Source organism: Sciurus vulgaris, assembly GCF_902686455.1.
Source record: "Sciurus vulgaris genome assembly, chromosome: 12".
Lineage (NCBI taxonomy): Eukaryota > Metazoa > Chordata > Mammalia > Rodentia > Sciuridae > Sciurus > Sciurus vulgaris.
Genome location: NC_136473.1, coordinates 61,308,522 through 61,325,241, shown reverse-complemented (window position 1 = coordinate 61,325,241; position 16,720 = coordinate 61,308,522). Strand labels below are relative to the sequence as shown.

Here is a 16,720-nt window from a genome sequence, read left to right as displayed (position 1 = left end):
ATTGGGACACAGCCTCAGTGTAAGTCGAGGACAATTTGAACAGCACTTTAAATTTGGGACTTGGTTTGTGGCACTCTATTTTTAAAGAACGAGGTGTGGTAAGGACTCCTACGTACTGGATGGGCCTGGGAAGAACACCAGCCAGACCCATAGTGGAGGCTGGGGGTGCCTCCAGGCAGCCTCAGGGTAGCTGGGCTTGCATCTGCTGGAAACTTTGGTCCTCTCCCACATTGATGCCCCTAAATGGATGAGAGGACTCCTTTTCTTCCGAGACCCACAGGCCACTAAAATAAATACACCTCCTTCTCCACCATGAGATCAACTGAGCACTCCCTTCCTCTCCCCAGTGGTGAGGTCCCAGAGCCTTGATCTCCCCTCTTCTGCTGAGGCCCACCAGCCCTGTTTGTCCCTCTGTGTCTCAGGAGAGTGAAGGCAGCATGAAGGTTGACAGGTGTGTGGCCGTCCTCACAGGTCACGTACCCACAAGGAACATTCTTCTAGCCCTGCTTCTGGAGGAGAAAATTAGTCCTTAATCAGACTAATACAGAGACCAAGGCATGTACGTGTGTTTCCTCCTTTGTGCCTCATTTCCAGAGGCAGTGTGTAAGAATCAGCTCAGTCCTCTTCTACCCAATGGGACACTGTGGTTGTGGCCTCAATTTTCCCAACCACCACATGATTGCTGTCTTCACCTGTGAGCAGAAGCAGCCTGAACTGCATTTGCCTCTAGCTCTTTGTCAGGTAAGACATCCCCCCTCCACACAGACAGCAACACCCGCTGCACAGAAGAGAGCTCTGGCCTCCCCAACACCCCACCCTGCAGCCTTCCTTGGCAGGACTGGGGCTGGGTCTCTTTCCTAAAGTTGGCCTCTGGCAGCATCTCCATCTGCAGCAGGGCTCTGTACTTCAGGAAACCACCTCTTCAACCTTTTGGTAATTTGGGGTCATGTCATTTCCCAAAACATGTTTCCTATAGCATGAAAAGCCCAGGGTACTGCCCACATTGCACATCACTAGAAAAAGGCAGAGACCATCCCGCACACAACTTTTAATTGATTGCTTCCCCTCCACTGGATCCTGGGATCAGCTTAAGAAGCTGAGGGTTCCCAGCTGTGGAATGAGATCCAGGGCCCCTCAGCCTGCTCTGGTAGGAAAAACGGGCACCTCAAGGAACAAGAATAAGCTAGAACAATATGAATTTGAATGCCACTTGAGGGTTATCACAAGATTGTAAAGAAAGAGAGAAAAGAGGTAAGCAGGGAGACGAGGAGTGTCGTCGACGTCCAAAGAACTGGGTTCAGACCAGCACACAGCATAGCCACTGCAAAAGAAGAGACAGGTGAGCTCACAGGTTCCAGGGAGCAGGTGTCCTTCCACCACAGGAGTCCTCCCGCCCCACCTGGGCAAACATTTTCATATCCCCACTCTCCAGTGAGTGTCTTGCTTGACCACAGGAAGCCCTTAGGGAAGTCCCGAGCAAGCTCCTTAGCCAGAGCACCAGAGAAAAGTGGCTTAGAGAAAGTTCTAGACCCAAAGGGGGCTTTCAAACACAGGTGTGGGTATGTGTACACTTGTCCTTCCAGATCCACAAGCTCTGCCTCCAGAGTCTACCAACCACGGGTCGAAAATATTCAAACAAAATTGCATTTGTATTGAACATGAACAGACTTTTTCTTGTCGTTATTCCCTAAATAATACAGTAGAACAACTATTTACATGGCATTAACATTTTACTAGGTATTATAAATAATCTAGAATAATGATTTAAAATATACAGGAGGATACATGTAGGTTATATGCAAATATTGTGCCATTTTAAATATGAGGTTTGAGCATCTGTGGATTTTGGTTTATGAGGAATAACCTGGAACCAAGGCCCTGTGTATACCCAGGGACAACTGTGTGTTTGTGTGTGTGTGTGTGTGTGTGTGTGTGTGTGTACAGACATATGTATATATTCTTATATTTCTTATAATTTTTCTGATCTTATAATTCTTATATTTCTATATATGTATGTTACTATATATGTATCTATATTTTTCCTATATTCTTATAGGCATCTGTATTCCATACATATGTAGGTGCATATATTACTATAAATATACTTCATTTTAGATTCTGCATTATTGCTTGGACATCTGTAGGAATCCACAGGTATGTTGGAAGGAGGGCCCTTCCTAGATCTCAGAAAGGGGTCAATAACATTTCCAATTCAGTGAAGAAAGGAAAGTGGTTGGACCAGACAACTTGGCAGGGTCAGAAATAACCTGGTCCTCTGCCTCAGAAGTAGGACCAGGGCTAATGCCTCCACACTGCCCTGGACCTTTAGGACATGTGGACACCTCCTGCGGCCCCCTCAGGTTACTTAAAGGCTTCTGCTACCCGGGGCTGCAGCTCTCTACATGGCAAGCACTATGGTGCTTTCCGCATAAAACATTATGTAACATGTACATAGCAAAGAAAGAAAAACAGTCATTTATTTTGTATCACTCATTTTACCTTGGTGCTTCATTTTTTGTTTCTGATGTCCTTCTATATTTCAGCTTCAGATATCCAGCCCTAGAGTCAGACATTTCAAACCATTCCTACTGCACACAGTTCCATCCAAATTAACAAGAATGCATCTTTGAAATGATTTGAAAAGTAGCTGTTGCTTTATCTTTGAGATAATTAATAATAATAAATAACAATGTTTGAAAACCTGCATGATAGACAAACGCATTCCTTGCCCCATGCCTTTCACAGCACATGCATGGTATTCATGTGGAAATAAGACAGTCAGTAGGAATAAACACCACCCAGCACTGTACCATCCAAGAATTTCCAAGTACCATCAGCATGCCATTCATCAAACCAGGTCATTTACCTCAGCCAGAGAGAGCTGGACAATGCCATTCTGGTCCTTGTCCAAAAGCTTGAATAATTCTAAGATACCAGAGAAGGAAAAAAGTAAACAGAGCTGTTCCTGGTCTTTGGAACAGTAGGAGAGTTACATCTTTCCATCCCCTCCAGACCTGGAAATCCCTTCTCTTACCTCCCCCTCCCTTTCAGCTCTTACCTATCCTCAAGGACCCAAAAAGCTAGATCTAGGGCTAGTGGTATAGCTCAGTGGTAGAGCATTTGGCTAGGATGCATGAGGCTCTGGGTTAGAGCCCCATAAATAATAGCATAAAATTTTAATAGCATAAAAATTTTTTTTAAGTTAGATCTAGACTCAGCACACAGGGTGAGCCTTTTTGACAGCAGATGTCCCAAATGGGATGACAGAGATGGTCCCTTTTGCATTTCTACCCTCAAAAGCCTCATCTCAGAAACTTGCAATTATATTAACAGGAGGTGAAGTTGTGGGTAACCCAGGCCCTTAGCTCTGTCTCTGGTCACTTGACAATTTGTTCCTAAGACCATTTCCCACTCTCCCAACCCCAACCCCATGGAAGAAAAACCCCTCTCTAGATAAGGTCCATTGATTATAAAACAGCAGGATCCCAAGGACCAAGGTAGCAGGAGAACACTTACTACTTTCCAGAGAGGACACCATCCCTTCCCTGAATGACTCTCAACATGATCCCCTTGGAAGTGCAAATGTGTATAGACTAAAAACCACGCAAGGACAATTTCTGGTATTCATTCTCCTTGACCTAGTGACTACACATAGCAGGAGCTCAACATTCTAGATGGCAGCCTTTCAAGTCTCCAAGGAAAGGTAGTCCCTGCCCTTGGGCCTGACCAACATTACCACCTCAGCCCCTTCTGTGTCCACCTCCTCTCCCTTCAAGGGAGCCTCAGTTACAAAAGTCCTGGTTATGGTTTCTTGGACCCCCTACCCTCCCAAAGGCAATGCCTGGTCCTGCTCCTATACTCAGGAGAAAAAGGATGTATTTGAAAGAGAGAAGAACTCACTGAAAAGGGTCTCCAGGCGGATCATACAAGCAATGAAGCCATCAAAGTCGATGCCAAGCTTGCTGCATGCATACCGCATGGCAATGGTCTGCTGCACTTGATTGTTGAGGGTGAAACCTGAGGGCAGAGGAGACCTGAGTCATAGGTGGTGTGAAGGATTCAGAACTGTCCCCCATAAAAACTCAGTGGGCTGACACTACATGGCCCCTTCATGATTCTCTATAAAGCAATAAACCAGCTGACTCTGCCTCCTCCAGGGCTCCCAGAAGATGCCCTGCCATCCGGTCTATCTTCTTAGATAAGCCTCATCAGTCCCTTCCGTGATCCAACACTAGCCTCAGCCCTGTCTGAGCCATTGCCACATCAGCCACAGCAAGTGAAAGCAGAAACGGTGAGGGGCTGCCCATGTGGCGGGGCCCCTGCCTGGCCCCATGAGGACCCCACCATCTGTAACTGCTGTCACCTTCCCAGTAGCACACAGAGTTCTTGGACACATCCTGACGCTCTATGCTCTCTAGAGTCCAGCAGCCTTCTCTCCTTCCTGGACAGGAAGGAAACTCAGTGAAGCTCTGTGGCCATACTGATCCCAAACAGAAGATGGCCCAGTGATGGCCATTAGCAGTCACCATTCCGAGAACAATTATTCTAAATGGGCACATCTGGGTGCTAAGACCTTGTCTACAGGCACTGTCCTCACCTGCTTTCTTGAGTGCTGTCCTCATCTCGTAGGCATCTATGGTCCCTGAGTGGTTATAATCCATTTCCCGATAGATCTCCTAAAGCAGGACAGAAATTCCAGATAGAGAACAGCAGCTTCTGGTCCCCAACAACCATCTCCCTCCACTCTACTGCTCCCTGAGAAGGTGAGGGACACATTCCAGAAGAGACCTCATTGACTTCTCCCAAGAAGATTCCAGAATAAAGAGAAGAGCTTGGACTGAGGGCCAGTGCTGGCCCTCTTGCCCTCTGAATAGCACTGTCACTGCAGGGGCTGGCATTAGCTTCTCTCATTGCTTCCATGTTCCTTCCCGAACAATGTGTCCAGATTTGGGTGGTTTTGATCATGATTAAAGGTCTGATCAGACTAGGGTCCAAAACAGACGAGGCATGAGTGCCATGGCGGGTTGGAATGGAGGAAAGGGGCCGAGGCCCAGAGGCTGCCCGAGATGGGGAGAAGAGTTACCAGATACTTCCAGATCTTCAGCCACAGCATCTTGAATTCCACCAGGCCCAAGGTGCCCGACCCATGACTCTAAGCATGTTAAAGGTCAATATGGTTGAACTCCAAGTCTACATGCCCCGTGGGTTGCTTTCTCTGGTGAGTGTGCACAAGTGCCTCAAGACCTCAGTGAATCTGCCACTGTTGTAGCAAGCAGAGCAACAGGGGGATGGTGGGAAACAAATTCAAATGCAAATGAAAAAGTCAAACACCCACGAAGGCCCTTCTTTGAAGCCAGACACAGAGGTAGGAATAAAGGGCACGCATCACCAGCCTGAAGACCTCCCAGTAATATCACTAATTAGCATCTACAGAGCTACGTGATCTGCAAATTCACTTCCAGATTTAAATTTCTGTGACAGTTTGTTGGAATGTCAAAATGTTATCAGGAAAATCATCAGGAGGCACATGATTGAGATTCTGAATCAAATGATCTCCTCACCAGCCACTGTGTAACCAAAACAGGTGGGGAGTCATGAGACTTTCCATGTCCAACTTGGGTTCTCCCCCAATGAACATTGAGTGCTGTGCTATACTATGGGGACTCTCTTTGTTTAGTACCCAGGATTGAACCCAGGGACACTTAACCACTGAGCCACATCCCTAGCCCTTTTTTATATTTTATTTAGAGACAGGGTCTCACTGAGTTGCTTAGGCTCTTGCTACATTGCTGAGGCTGGCTTTGAACTCTCGATCTTCCTGCCTCAGCCTCCTGAGCTGCTGAAATTACAGGCGTGTGACACCTGCCCAGCAGGACTCAGTTTTGAACTGTACTTAACCTCATGAAGTTTAATCTCTTTGAAACTCTACCTTTTTCTCACCACAGCTAATAAATAAACACCAGCATGTTACAGCACTACGTTCAAATTCTAAAACAGACCACTGACCACTTCCTTAGTCAGTCAAAATTCTTGTTTACACCCAAGAGTAAAACATGCTGCTATATTTTGGCATGTCCTCATTCTGTGTGTTAAAGTCTTGGTCCCTAGCTTTGTGTCATTGGGAGGTGGTGGAACCTTTTCAAATGGTCCTAGTGGGAGATCATAGGTCATTGGAAGCATGCCCTTGAAGGGGTATTGGGACCCCAGACTTTCTTTTCTCTCTCTCTTACTTCCTGGCTGTCATGTGGTAGGTTGTTCTGCTCTATCCCATACTCTTACCATGATATGCTGCCTCACCACAGTCCCAGGGAAACAGGGCCAATAAATTATGGATTGGACCTCAAACGCTGTGAGCCAAAATAAACCTTTCCTCTTTATCAACTGATCATCTCAGGTATTTTGTTACAGTAATGGACAGCTAACTAACATACTCACCCTTTAAGAAAGTCTGCATTCTTATATCTATGATCAACACTGAGTGTCGACTACAGCCTTCAAAGCCTTACTAATGATACAAACAAAATCTCCGAGGAGAGTAATGTACACAGGAAGCTAACACCGTGTCTAGGCACTTCATATACTTGCATCTCATTTCACCCTTATGATAGCCACACAAAGTAGATATTACTATCCCATTATCCCGGGGGGGAGGAGGCTGGGATGAGGTTCAGAGCATTTAGCAACTTCCCCAATTTATACACCTAACAAGTGGTGGAGCCAGAATCTGGACCTTGGTCTGTTCCAAAGTCTTTGTGCCAGAAAACCAGTACTTCTCAATTCCAGAGGAAATTGCCTCTAAAGACCAGACCTATAGGATCAGGATCTCCAGGACTGAAACTCAGGCAACTGTATTTCCATATCTCTATGGGTGATGAAGTGCTAACCCATGCTATAGTACTTGAAACATCATGCTAATGAAAGGAGCCAATCACAAAGACCACATATTGTATGATTCCATTTATGTGAATGTTCACAACTGTCAAACTTATGGAGCCAGTAGGTTAGTGGTGGCCTAGGAATGGGTGAAGATAAGGAGTGACTTCTAATATGAGCACAGGATTTCTTTTTGGAGCAAAAAACATGTTCTCAATTGCGTGGTGATGGTTATGCAACTCTGACTCTACCAAAAACTGTTGAATTGTATGGTTGAATTATACACTTTAAGTGGCTACATTGTATGGAACATGAATTATCCATCCACAAAGCTCTTCTTTTTTTTAAGTCTACATGGGTGGTTCTGCTGCACACCATGATTCAGAACCACTGCCCTACACATCTAATCTGTGGAACAAAAACTCCTAAAGAGTGACAGAATCACAGTCCTCTTGAAACTGGGAGAGATATAAATACCACTGGGAACAATAAGGGGTTAGCTACACAGTAACTCTAGAATCTGAATTAAAGTCAACAGGCAAGGTTTGATGAGAAAGGGTCAGAAACCAAAGAACTATTTGCAACAGAGCAAATCAACACTTAAGAGTTCTCTGCAGCCCATAAATTACTGGAAGGACACAGGGCTGACGGCTCCAGCGCCATTCAGGGAGTGGTCTTCTGGGGTTCTGGGACCACTAGATAGTACCATCTCTCCATCACTGATAACCCAGCGGCACACACTGTGCTACTCACGAAGCACTGCATGAATACTACACAAAGGAGAATCAGTCCTCCTGTCCCACCTCATAGATAGTGAAGGATCCTGCAGAAAAGGCCATCACATCTTAGTATGGATGAGACCCTAAGAAATGAGGACAACCTCCCAAAGCCCTGGAGAAATTACCTTTATCACCAGCAATGTGCAGAATAGTAACCTGGAGCTGCCCAAAGCAAAACTTGAAGGAAATGATGTTGGACTATTCACGCTCCGAGCCTTCCCACCTAGAATGTTCCTTCCACCTAGAATCCCTTAGCTTCCTCCATCCCTGCCAAAAATTCCTACCCATTTTCTATAGACTGGGTGTTTTGTCCCCCGCCCCCAATTCATATGTTGAAAGCTGATCCCAATATGAGGGTATTAGGAAGTAAGGCCTTTGGGAAGAAATTAGGTCATGAGAGAGGAACCTTCACAAATAGAATCAGTGCCCTTAGAGAAGGAACCCCAGAAAACTCATTCCTTCCCCCTTGTAAAGTTACAGCCATGAACCAGAAAGCAGGCCCTCGCCAGACACAAAAGCTGCCAAGTCTTGATCCTGGATTTTCTAGCCTCTAGAACTTAAGGAATAAATTTCTGATGTGTTGTTTTTGCCTTTTTGGGGGAGGCTGGGGGGAAGACCATGGATTGAACTCAGGGGCACTCGACCACTGAACCACATCCCCAGCCCCATTTTGTATTTTATTTAGAGACAGGGTCTCGCTGCATTCCTTAGTGCCTCACTTGCTGAGGCTGGCTTTGAACTCAGGATTCTCCTGCCTCAGGCTCCCAAGTCACCGGGATTACAGGTGTGCACCACCATGTCTGGCAGTTTCTGGTGTTTAAAAGTCACCCAGGTTATATCAGGCAGGAAGTCCCCCCCCCCACCCCCCCGCGGTACTGGGGATCGAACTCAGGGCCTTGTGCTTGCAAGACAAGCACTCTACCAGAGAAAAGACTTTAAAACCATTCCTCTCCAGGAAGAGAAGGTGAAATTAGATCAGAGTGAACAAATAGGTTTCATCTTGTGTGATAATGCTAAACTATTGGTAGGGAAAGTCCAAAGACCAAGTGAAGACTTTGAAACAAAGGCCTCGTCGGGGTGGGCAGAGGCTGGGTGGTGGGAATGGAACTCGGCAGGAGGAACTCTTCGATTCCCAGTGTGGGTGGAGGAGGAGGGTCACAGTACCACCCTCTTGCTCTCTTTAATTTGCGTGATTGTAGATAAGCCACTTAAACACTGCATGCCTCCTTGTTTTGTTTGTTTGTTTGTTTGTTTTTAAACCTGAAAAGTGGGGATAATCTCAACTTTATTGAGAATTATTCATCAAATGATACCTTTTTCTTTAAAACTCAACCATGATTCCAATCACATGCTCAATATATATTTCCCCCTTTTCTACCCTGCCCTCTCTTTCCTACTGGAAAAGGTGGAGGAAAAAGCAGTAAAAATAATGTGACATTTAAAGGATACATCCAACAGACTGATCATTTCCCTGCAAGTGTTGATGTTGAATCCATTGAATTTGATGTCTGTTCCTAAAGATTTAAATAGAAAAGAGGGTGGGAATGAGGACTGTTTGAAAATAAGGGAAATAAATAACCTCCACAGGAGAAGACCACCAAACACACCAGGCAGACTATGGAGCTGAATGTGGGTCTCCACAAAAAAAGAGAACATTGTGCAGGGCTCATGGGCAGATACCCCCTAAACCTCCTGGTGGTTTGGGACACCATGCAGATGAGCACCAGAATCAGAGTTCAACCTCTGAACCCCAGATTTGCTGCTCACAAACACAGACTTGGCAGATTAATATCTAAAAGCTTAGTTTCCTTCTCCATCAAGTGGGAATGATAGTGATAATGTTAATGTTAATACTGGCCCCAAGAACGGGTAGGCATTAATTGAGATGATGTAAGTGAAGTGTTAACCCAGTGATTGGTATATAAGTTCTAAATAAAACAGCTAACTTTTGACTAACAAGATACTATTCTAAACACAATACATCTCCTCCTCCAAACCACCCAATTTGGTAGATACTATCATTGTTCCGTTTTATCGATAAGAAAACTGAGCCCCAGCCAAGTTACATATTTTTGCTCAAGTTCACACAACCAGTAGAGGGCAGAGCTGGGGCTCCACCACCTACACTCTTAATTACAATACATAGTTGCTCAATGAGCTGCTGCTCATCCCTGGCCTCTAACATAACCTCCCACACACCTGGGAGTCAAGGCAGCTGCCCAAGACCCTGTAGCCCTCTCCTCTTCTCTCTGCTCTTCTCAACAACAGCAACACCAAGGGAGGAGCAGAAGATGGAAGAGCCATCCTGAGCCAGCACCTTGGCTCAGAGCCCTGGGGAGCTGCTTAGTCCTATGTCCATCTCCAGGAGGGCTCTCCCTTTGCCTCTCAGTCAAGTCCCTGTTTCTGGTTCGCTCACTCAGGGTGAATGACAGCCTTTACTCAACCAGCCGAAAGACTTAACCATCCCTGGACCAGAAGAGAAAGAGCTCCACATCAGCTCCCATGGTGCGGAGGTTTCAAGGGAAACTCTTCCTCCTGGGTGTGGCTGAACCCTGAGGCAGTCCCCAAGACTTGCTGAAGTCTGAAGATGGAGACCTAGAACAGGCTAGGACAGTCAGAATCATCCCTTCTACCCTGCCTCCCCAAATGGCTACAGAACAAGATCCTTTTTATTTTTATTTTATTTATTCATTTATTTATTTATTTTTGGTGTGGGAATATCCGACATTTGTTCAAAATGAAGGCCAAGACAAAACAGACTTGTAAGTACTCACTACAAGATGGCAACCCAGTTTTTTTTGTTTGTTTGTTTGTTTGGGGGTTTTTTTGCATATCAGAAAGTTCCTTTATTTTGCACTCATGTACAATTAATCATTGTTTGGGTAGATATTTCCAGGTTGGAAATCTATCTTCATACATTTGAAGGCATTAATGTCTTTTCTTTTCTTTTCTTTATTTGTTCTACTTAGTTGTACATGACAGTAGAATGCATTTATACATTTTGATAGATCATACATAAATGGAGTGTAATTTCTCATTTTTCTGATTGTATATTGTAGGATCACATCGGTCATGCAGTCATATATGCACATGAGGTAATAATGTCCATTTTGCTCTAACACCCTTCCTATCCTCAGACTCCCTTCCCTCCCTTCACTTCCCTCTACCTAATCTAAAGTCACTCTATTCTTCCCTAGCACCCACACCCTTATTATGAATTAGCATCCACATATCAGAGAAAACATTCGGCCTTTGGTTTTTAGGGTTTGGCTTATTTCACTTAGCATAATATTCTCCCACTTCACCCATTTATCAGCATACTACAGTGAAGCAGAGACATCACTGTTTATAGCAGCTCAATTCACAATAGTTTAACTATGGAACCAACCTAGATGCCATTCAACAGATGAATGGATAAAGAAAATGTGGTATATATACACACACACACACGATGGAATATTACTCAGCTTTAAAGAAGAATGAAATTATGGCAGAACAAGATCCTTAGTCTGCAGTTTCCCATGGTACCAGTCATGGTAATTGTGTGAGAGAGTGTCACTTAAGTCAACTGCAGTCCAACCCCCCAGGATTTGTCATAAAATTAATTTAGCATCACAGGTTATTGATCCATTGTTCAAGGTCTCGCTGGTCTCCAGCACCTCCCTCACCCCACCCAGTACCTCCTCCTCGCCAGTCTTTCCTGCCTTATGGCTCTTGCCTTGCTGGCCCTCAGGAGTTAGAGGTCAAAGTCCCCTCTCCCCATGCAGTGCTCCTGGCCAACTTCTGCCTGCCACCTCCCTCAGCCCCACCCCAGCATCTTTCTTAGGAGCCCACAGACTTTCTGAGAGGCCCCGGGGAGGAACTTACGTTTGGAAAACACCCCATTCAGAGCTGTCTTGAGCTTATTGGCACCGATCTCAGAATCCTAGTAAGAGCAACCAATTGCAAATCATGTCAGCCCTGCCAAGTTACTTCAAGATGCTAAATGAATACAGAACTTCTTCCACAGTCAGACACCCAGCCCACCAGCCCTGTGATTTTAAAAGCATGTGACAGCTTTAAAAACTCAAATTCTCCATTTCCTTTGGGGTCCCAACAGCCTGGCAGGGTTATGTGTTGGTGCTGTGAGCTTGGTGGCCACGGCTGGCAGAAGGCTGCCTGCCTCCCAGGCTCCCACTGCCTTTGACGGGGCTTGCCTAAACAGAAAACAAAGTGTGACAAGTAGTAGGAACAGGAGCTGGCTCAGATGTGCCACACACCTGATGTGGGATATACTTAAATCCTCAAGGCAACTCCGCTCCAAGTTACAGTTAAAGACCCATGGTTTTGTAAACTGCTAAACACCATTTCTACGCCTGATGTCGTTGGCCATTTTCATGGGATATAATGGCTTCAGGTTCACAGTTACCAAGTGGTGGAGTTGAGATTGTCTCACCCCAGAGTGCCATTTTGTCCCACTGCATCTGTGGGAGTTGCTAGTTCATGTAGAAGCCAATTTCAGAAATGGAAATTGAGATTGAGGGGGGTGCAGTATAGACCATATGTATTTAGGATAAACACTGAGCCAGAGGTAAGATTCATGCCAGGAAGATAGACCTGAGATGGGATAATGAAGGGGTGCTAGACTGAGAGCTGGGTTCCCATCTGAAACCCCCTCCTTATCCTGTGACCTTGGCCCAGCTACTTCCCATCCTCCTCCAGCCAGGTCTTGGCACTGGAAAAAAAGAGACCAGAGCCACACAAGGCAATGTTTCCTGTGGGGGCAGCTAGGCTCACTGGGGCACAGGATAGTCAGTCCCAATAATAACACCTGAGGTCCCTCTGAGAGGCCTCTAGGCCAGAATACAGCCCTCTTTTGCCTGCCAGGGAAGAAACGGAATGTTGAGAGTCTACATTTAAACCTTGGCTCTGACCCTTGTGAGGCCTGGTGCCCTCAGCCAGCTCCTTAACCTCTCTGTGCCAGTCACATCACCAGCCGAGTTGGGAGAGTGGTCAGTGCCGCCCTGCTCAGCAGGAGAGAGAAGAAAGATAGGCACAGGACGAACTCTACAAATGTGAGCTTCTCTATCATTCTGGATGTTCTAAATAAAACATGGCCCTTTGGCAAGCTTTTGTTAGTAAAACACTGGCCTGAGCATCCATCTAAAACATGAATTGAATTTTCGCAAGAATTTTTTATCCAGTGGCAATGTAAAAGAGTTGTTGGCAGGTTTCCTTTTCTGCAAAGGTTTCTGACGTATTTTCTTCCATTCCATCTTTATTATTATTGTTGTTGTTGTTGTTATTTAGATGGGATATTGTTATATTGCCCAGACTAGTCTTGAACTCCCGGGCTCAAGTGATCCTCCTGCCTCAAACTCCCTCAGTAGCTGAAGCTATACACACATGCTACTGTGCCTAGCTTCCATTTCATCCTGAAGTCTAAAAAGTCCCCAGAGCTTTTCCGGGGGATGGAGAGCACTGCTTTTCCCTTTCTGAGGTCTTCTGGGGACTTTATTACCCTCCGAAGAACAGGGTCAGTCACTATTTATGGGACCACCTGGGGCACTTCGAGTCCTGGGTGAGTTCCAATTTATGGGCTTCCAGTGATTTTACCAAAACAAACCTCAGCCTTCAGGGTGGGGAGGAAGGATTGAAGGCAGCACTACCCCTGCTTCAATCACCCCCATTCACGCTCACACCCTGGCCAAGCTTTGGCTCTGCAGGTCAAGCACTGCTGGTCTCAGGGCAGTGGGCCTGGCTGTGTTTCCAAGTCCAGGCTAGCTTAACTGAGCTGTCCCCTGCCTAGGCTGGGCAATTCCACCTCCAAAAGATCAATTTAGAGAGATTTTGCTGCCCTGACTCTTTAGCCAGAAGCCCCGAACTGACTGGGCCAAATAACAACAGAATCTAGAGATTCCACTTTTCAAGTCAGCCAACAGAGGAAGAAAAATGGCCTCAAAATAATGATTACTCTTCCCCAGCAGTGTAGGAAGGGCCCTCTGTCTTCTGAGAGGATGAGGGGACAGGCACAGAAGCTGGGCACCCAGGGAATGAGGCCTCGTTCTCTGAACTCCTCCAACCCAAGGGAATAAAGACAGACTTGACCCGAGCATTACTGAGCGTGCTCCTGCCCATCTGGGAAGTCGCACCTGCCCTCTGCTCACCTTCCCTGCGAACTCTTCAAACAGGCTCTGGAACTGCTTGTCTTCTTTATCCAGCTCACTGGGGTGTGGCTAAGAGGAAGGACAGGTGCAAAGTCAAGATGTGAATGAAATGAAAAATGAAAGACAAAGATTGGCAACATTCATCCATTAGTATCTATTGTGCATGAATCGTGTGCCAGGCTTTGGACTAAGTGGGAGTGAACAAGAGAGCCATCTGAGGTCCCTGCCCTAGAGGGCTTATGATCCAGCAGGGATGCAGTGCCAGAGCCCAGGGGATCCTCTCTGAGTGATGTGGGGAAGTGAGCCCCATCACCCCTGAATTCCTGATTTCAACCCTGAACTGTTTTCAGAGAACAACAAAACACACTGACATGGAGGAATCTCAGTCTCGACCTACGAACTCCCATGGGATTCATTGATGACCTTCATGGGAACCTGTGAACTCCAGAAATAGCATGAAAATTTTGGGTTACATTTATATGCATTTTACTAGTTTTTATCAGATTCTCAAAGAACAATACTGGTATGATTTGGATCTAGGATGTACCCCAAAAAAACTCACATGTGGAGGGCTTGGTCCCCAGTGTAGCAGTGTCCAGAGGTGGGGCTTTTGGGAAGTGACAGGGATCATGAGGGCTCTGACCTCATCAGTGGATTATCCACTGACAGCTGAAAAGACTACTGGGAGTTGGTGGAAACCACAGGTGATGGGGCATGTTTGGAAGAACAGGTCATGGGGGTGTGCCTTGGAAAGATATTTCTTGTCTCCGGCCTCTGTTGTTTTTCCTGGGTATTTATCACAGGGACAAAAAGTTGACCGATTACACACATGATTAAAAAGTGGTTGAGAACACACTCTAATTAGATACAGCAGAACTAGAAGCCAGAAGACAAGGGCTGAAATAGCAGATTGGCCACTTACTGGATCCCATGTCAGGGCTCTAAATATCCATTTCCTCAACTCTAATATTAAATTAGCTTGAACTGTTTCATGAGGTCATTTTGAGAATCAAATGAGCACTAATGTATGTCAAAGTCCTTTGAAAATTGCAAACCATTATAGGAATGCCTTTGACCAGAGGCTTTCTGATATGATAATGGGCTCCATCCAAACTTATTAAACAATCCCCCAACTGTCACCACTAGACAGAAAAGTCACAGCTTCCCAGATGATTGGAAGAACTTTCAGAGAGCCAGGTCAATTTTTTCCAAAACCATCACTAAGATGAGTATAAAAGGCCCAGTGCAGCCCAACGGTTCTGTACTAACATAAGTAACAACAGTAGGAATCAAATTTACCTTTGTTGAATACTTGCTGCCATGAAGTACTTTATATGGATTATTTCACTTAACACTCATGACTATCCTATGAGGTGGGTCTCATCACTGTTCATGTTTCATAGATGGAGAAATTGAGATTTAAAGAGTTAAGTCACAGGACAAGATCACACAGCTAGTAAATGATGGAACCAGGTTTCAAACTCCAGCTGAGCACTTCTCCACCAACCTCTAAGACGATAACCAGAGATTTCTGAATGAATGAATGAACTGTGACCTGGGGACTTGTAGGGGAAGAAAACAGAAGTTCTGGAAGGCAATGACCTTTCCTATTTCTGGCATCCCATTTTCAACCTCTCAGGGCTGTTTCCTCACCTGTCACAGGAAGATTCTAATGCCTACGGTTTCAAATAAGATGAAGAAGTAAAAACACATGACACACACATAGATTTTTTTAGAAGAAAAACTGATAAATACATCCTATTCCATGCATATGGTTTTAAAATAGTTTTGCAGGAGGAAAAAGTCATGTGTTCATGAAACATGTTACACCAAAAACTAATGAGAAGTCCATAAATCCTAGACATGGAATAAAAGTCTATTATTCTGGGAAAATATTTTACAAAAACCACTGAATGGATATGGGCACATACCAACACAGAGCAGGCACTTGGCCATTAGGAGGATCATTGACACAGAGAATGAGGACAACAGAGCTTAAATCTGTTCATTCATTCAGAAAAGGACTTACTGAACGCTTGGTGCAAGTTGGGAACTATCCATCACCTATGTCTGCATGCACTGATGAATTATCCTCAAGGAATTTATTCTCATGAAATTACCTGCTATCCCTATAGAATACATGCAAAAATACTTTGCAAATGATATGGCAGTATGACAAACACAAGGATCTAGTTTTTTGTTATTATATCACCTGTTAGTGACATCTTTACAGCCTTGCTCAAAGAAACACATCTAAGTTCCAATTTTGCGTTAGTTCACCCTTGATTTTTTTCCCTTCCCCATTCCAAGCAGGTAGTCAGACTCTTTGAACATCCAACCATTCATGACTTAGAGGTTTCTGGAGGGAAGAAAAATTCTGGAAGGAAATAGCTCTTTCCGTCTCTTATAAAGTCCTGAGTTCCCTAAGGACACTATCACTGTATTATGTGTGTACATGTACTCATATGCCGGGTGTGTATGTGTAGTGTGTGCATGTGTGGTATTTGTATGTGTGTGTGGTGTGTATGTGTGTGGTTGTATGTAGGGTATGTATGTGAGGGGTATATGGTGTGTATGTGTATTGTATAGCATGTGTGTAGTATATATATATGTAATTCATATGCCCAGTATGTGTATGCTGGGTGTGTGGAGCAGGAGTGGTATGTATATGTGTACCTGTGTGGTATGTGTGTGCTGCGTGCATGGTGTGTATATGCGTGGGTATGTGGGTGTTTTTGTGTATGGTGTGTATGCATTTGTGGTGTATTTATGTAAGATGCATGTGTGGTATGTGTATATATATATATATATATATATATATATAGTGTGTGTGTGTGTGTGTGTGTGTGTGTGTGTAGTATGGCATGCATGTATCAGGCGAGGGTGCTCCAGGGAGGAGAAGCAGAGTTTCTGTGAGATCAA

At 45.0% G+C, this 16,720-nt stretch overlaps 1 protein-coding gene across 1 annotated transcript in view; it reads right to left on the bottom strand.

The window, feature by feature from the left end:
• Positions 1-997: 997 nt before the first annotated feature.
• Positions 998-16,720, bottom strand: part of CAPN8 (calpain 8) — a 74,104-nt gene continuing 58,381 nt past the window's right edge. The window contains exons 14-21 of the mRNA XM_079106687.1: positions 13,799-13,867; positions 11,520-11,577; positions 9,102-9,166; positions 5,084-5,152; positions 4,598-4,676; positions 3,901-4,017; positions 2,867-2,925; positions 998-1,321 (exon numbers count right to left, since the gene is read on the bottom strand). Of these exons, the coding sequence (XP_078962813.1) occupies positions 1,298-1,321; positions 2,867-2,925; positions 3,901-4,017; positions 4,598-4,676; positions 5,084-5,152; positions 9,102-9,166; positions 11,520-11,577; positions 13,799-13,867 (540 nt within the window). The 3' untranslated portion in view covers positions 998-1,297. The remainder of the gene's footprint in view (positions 1,322-2,866; positions 2,926-3,900; positions 4,018-4,597; positions 4,677-5,083; positions 5,153-9,101; positions 9,167-11,519; positions 11,578-13,798; positions 13,868-16,720) is intronic.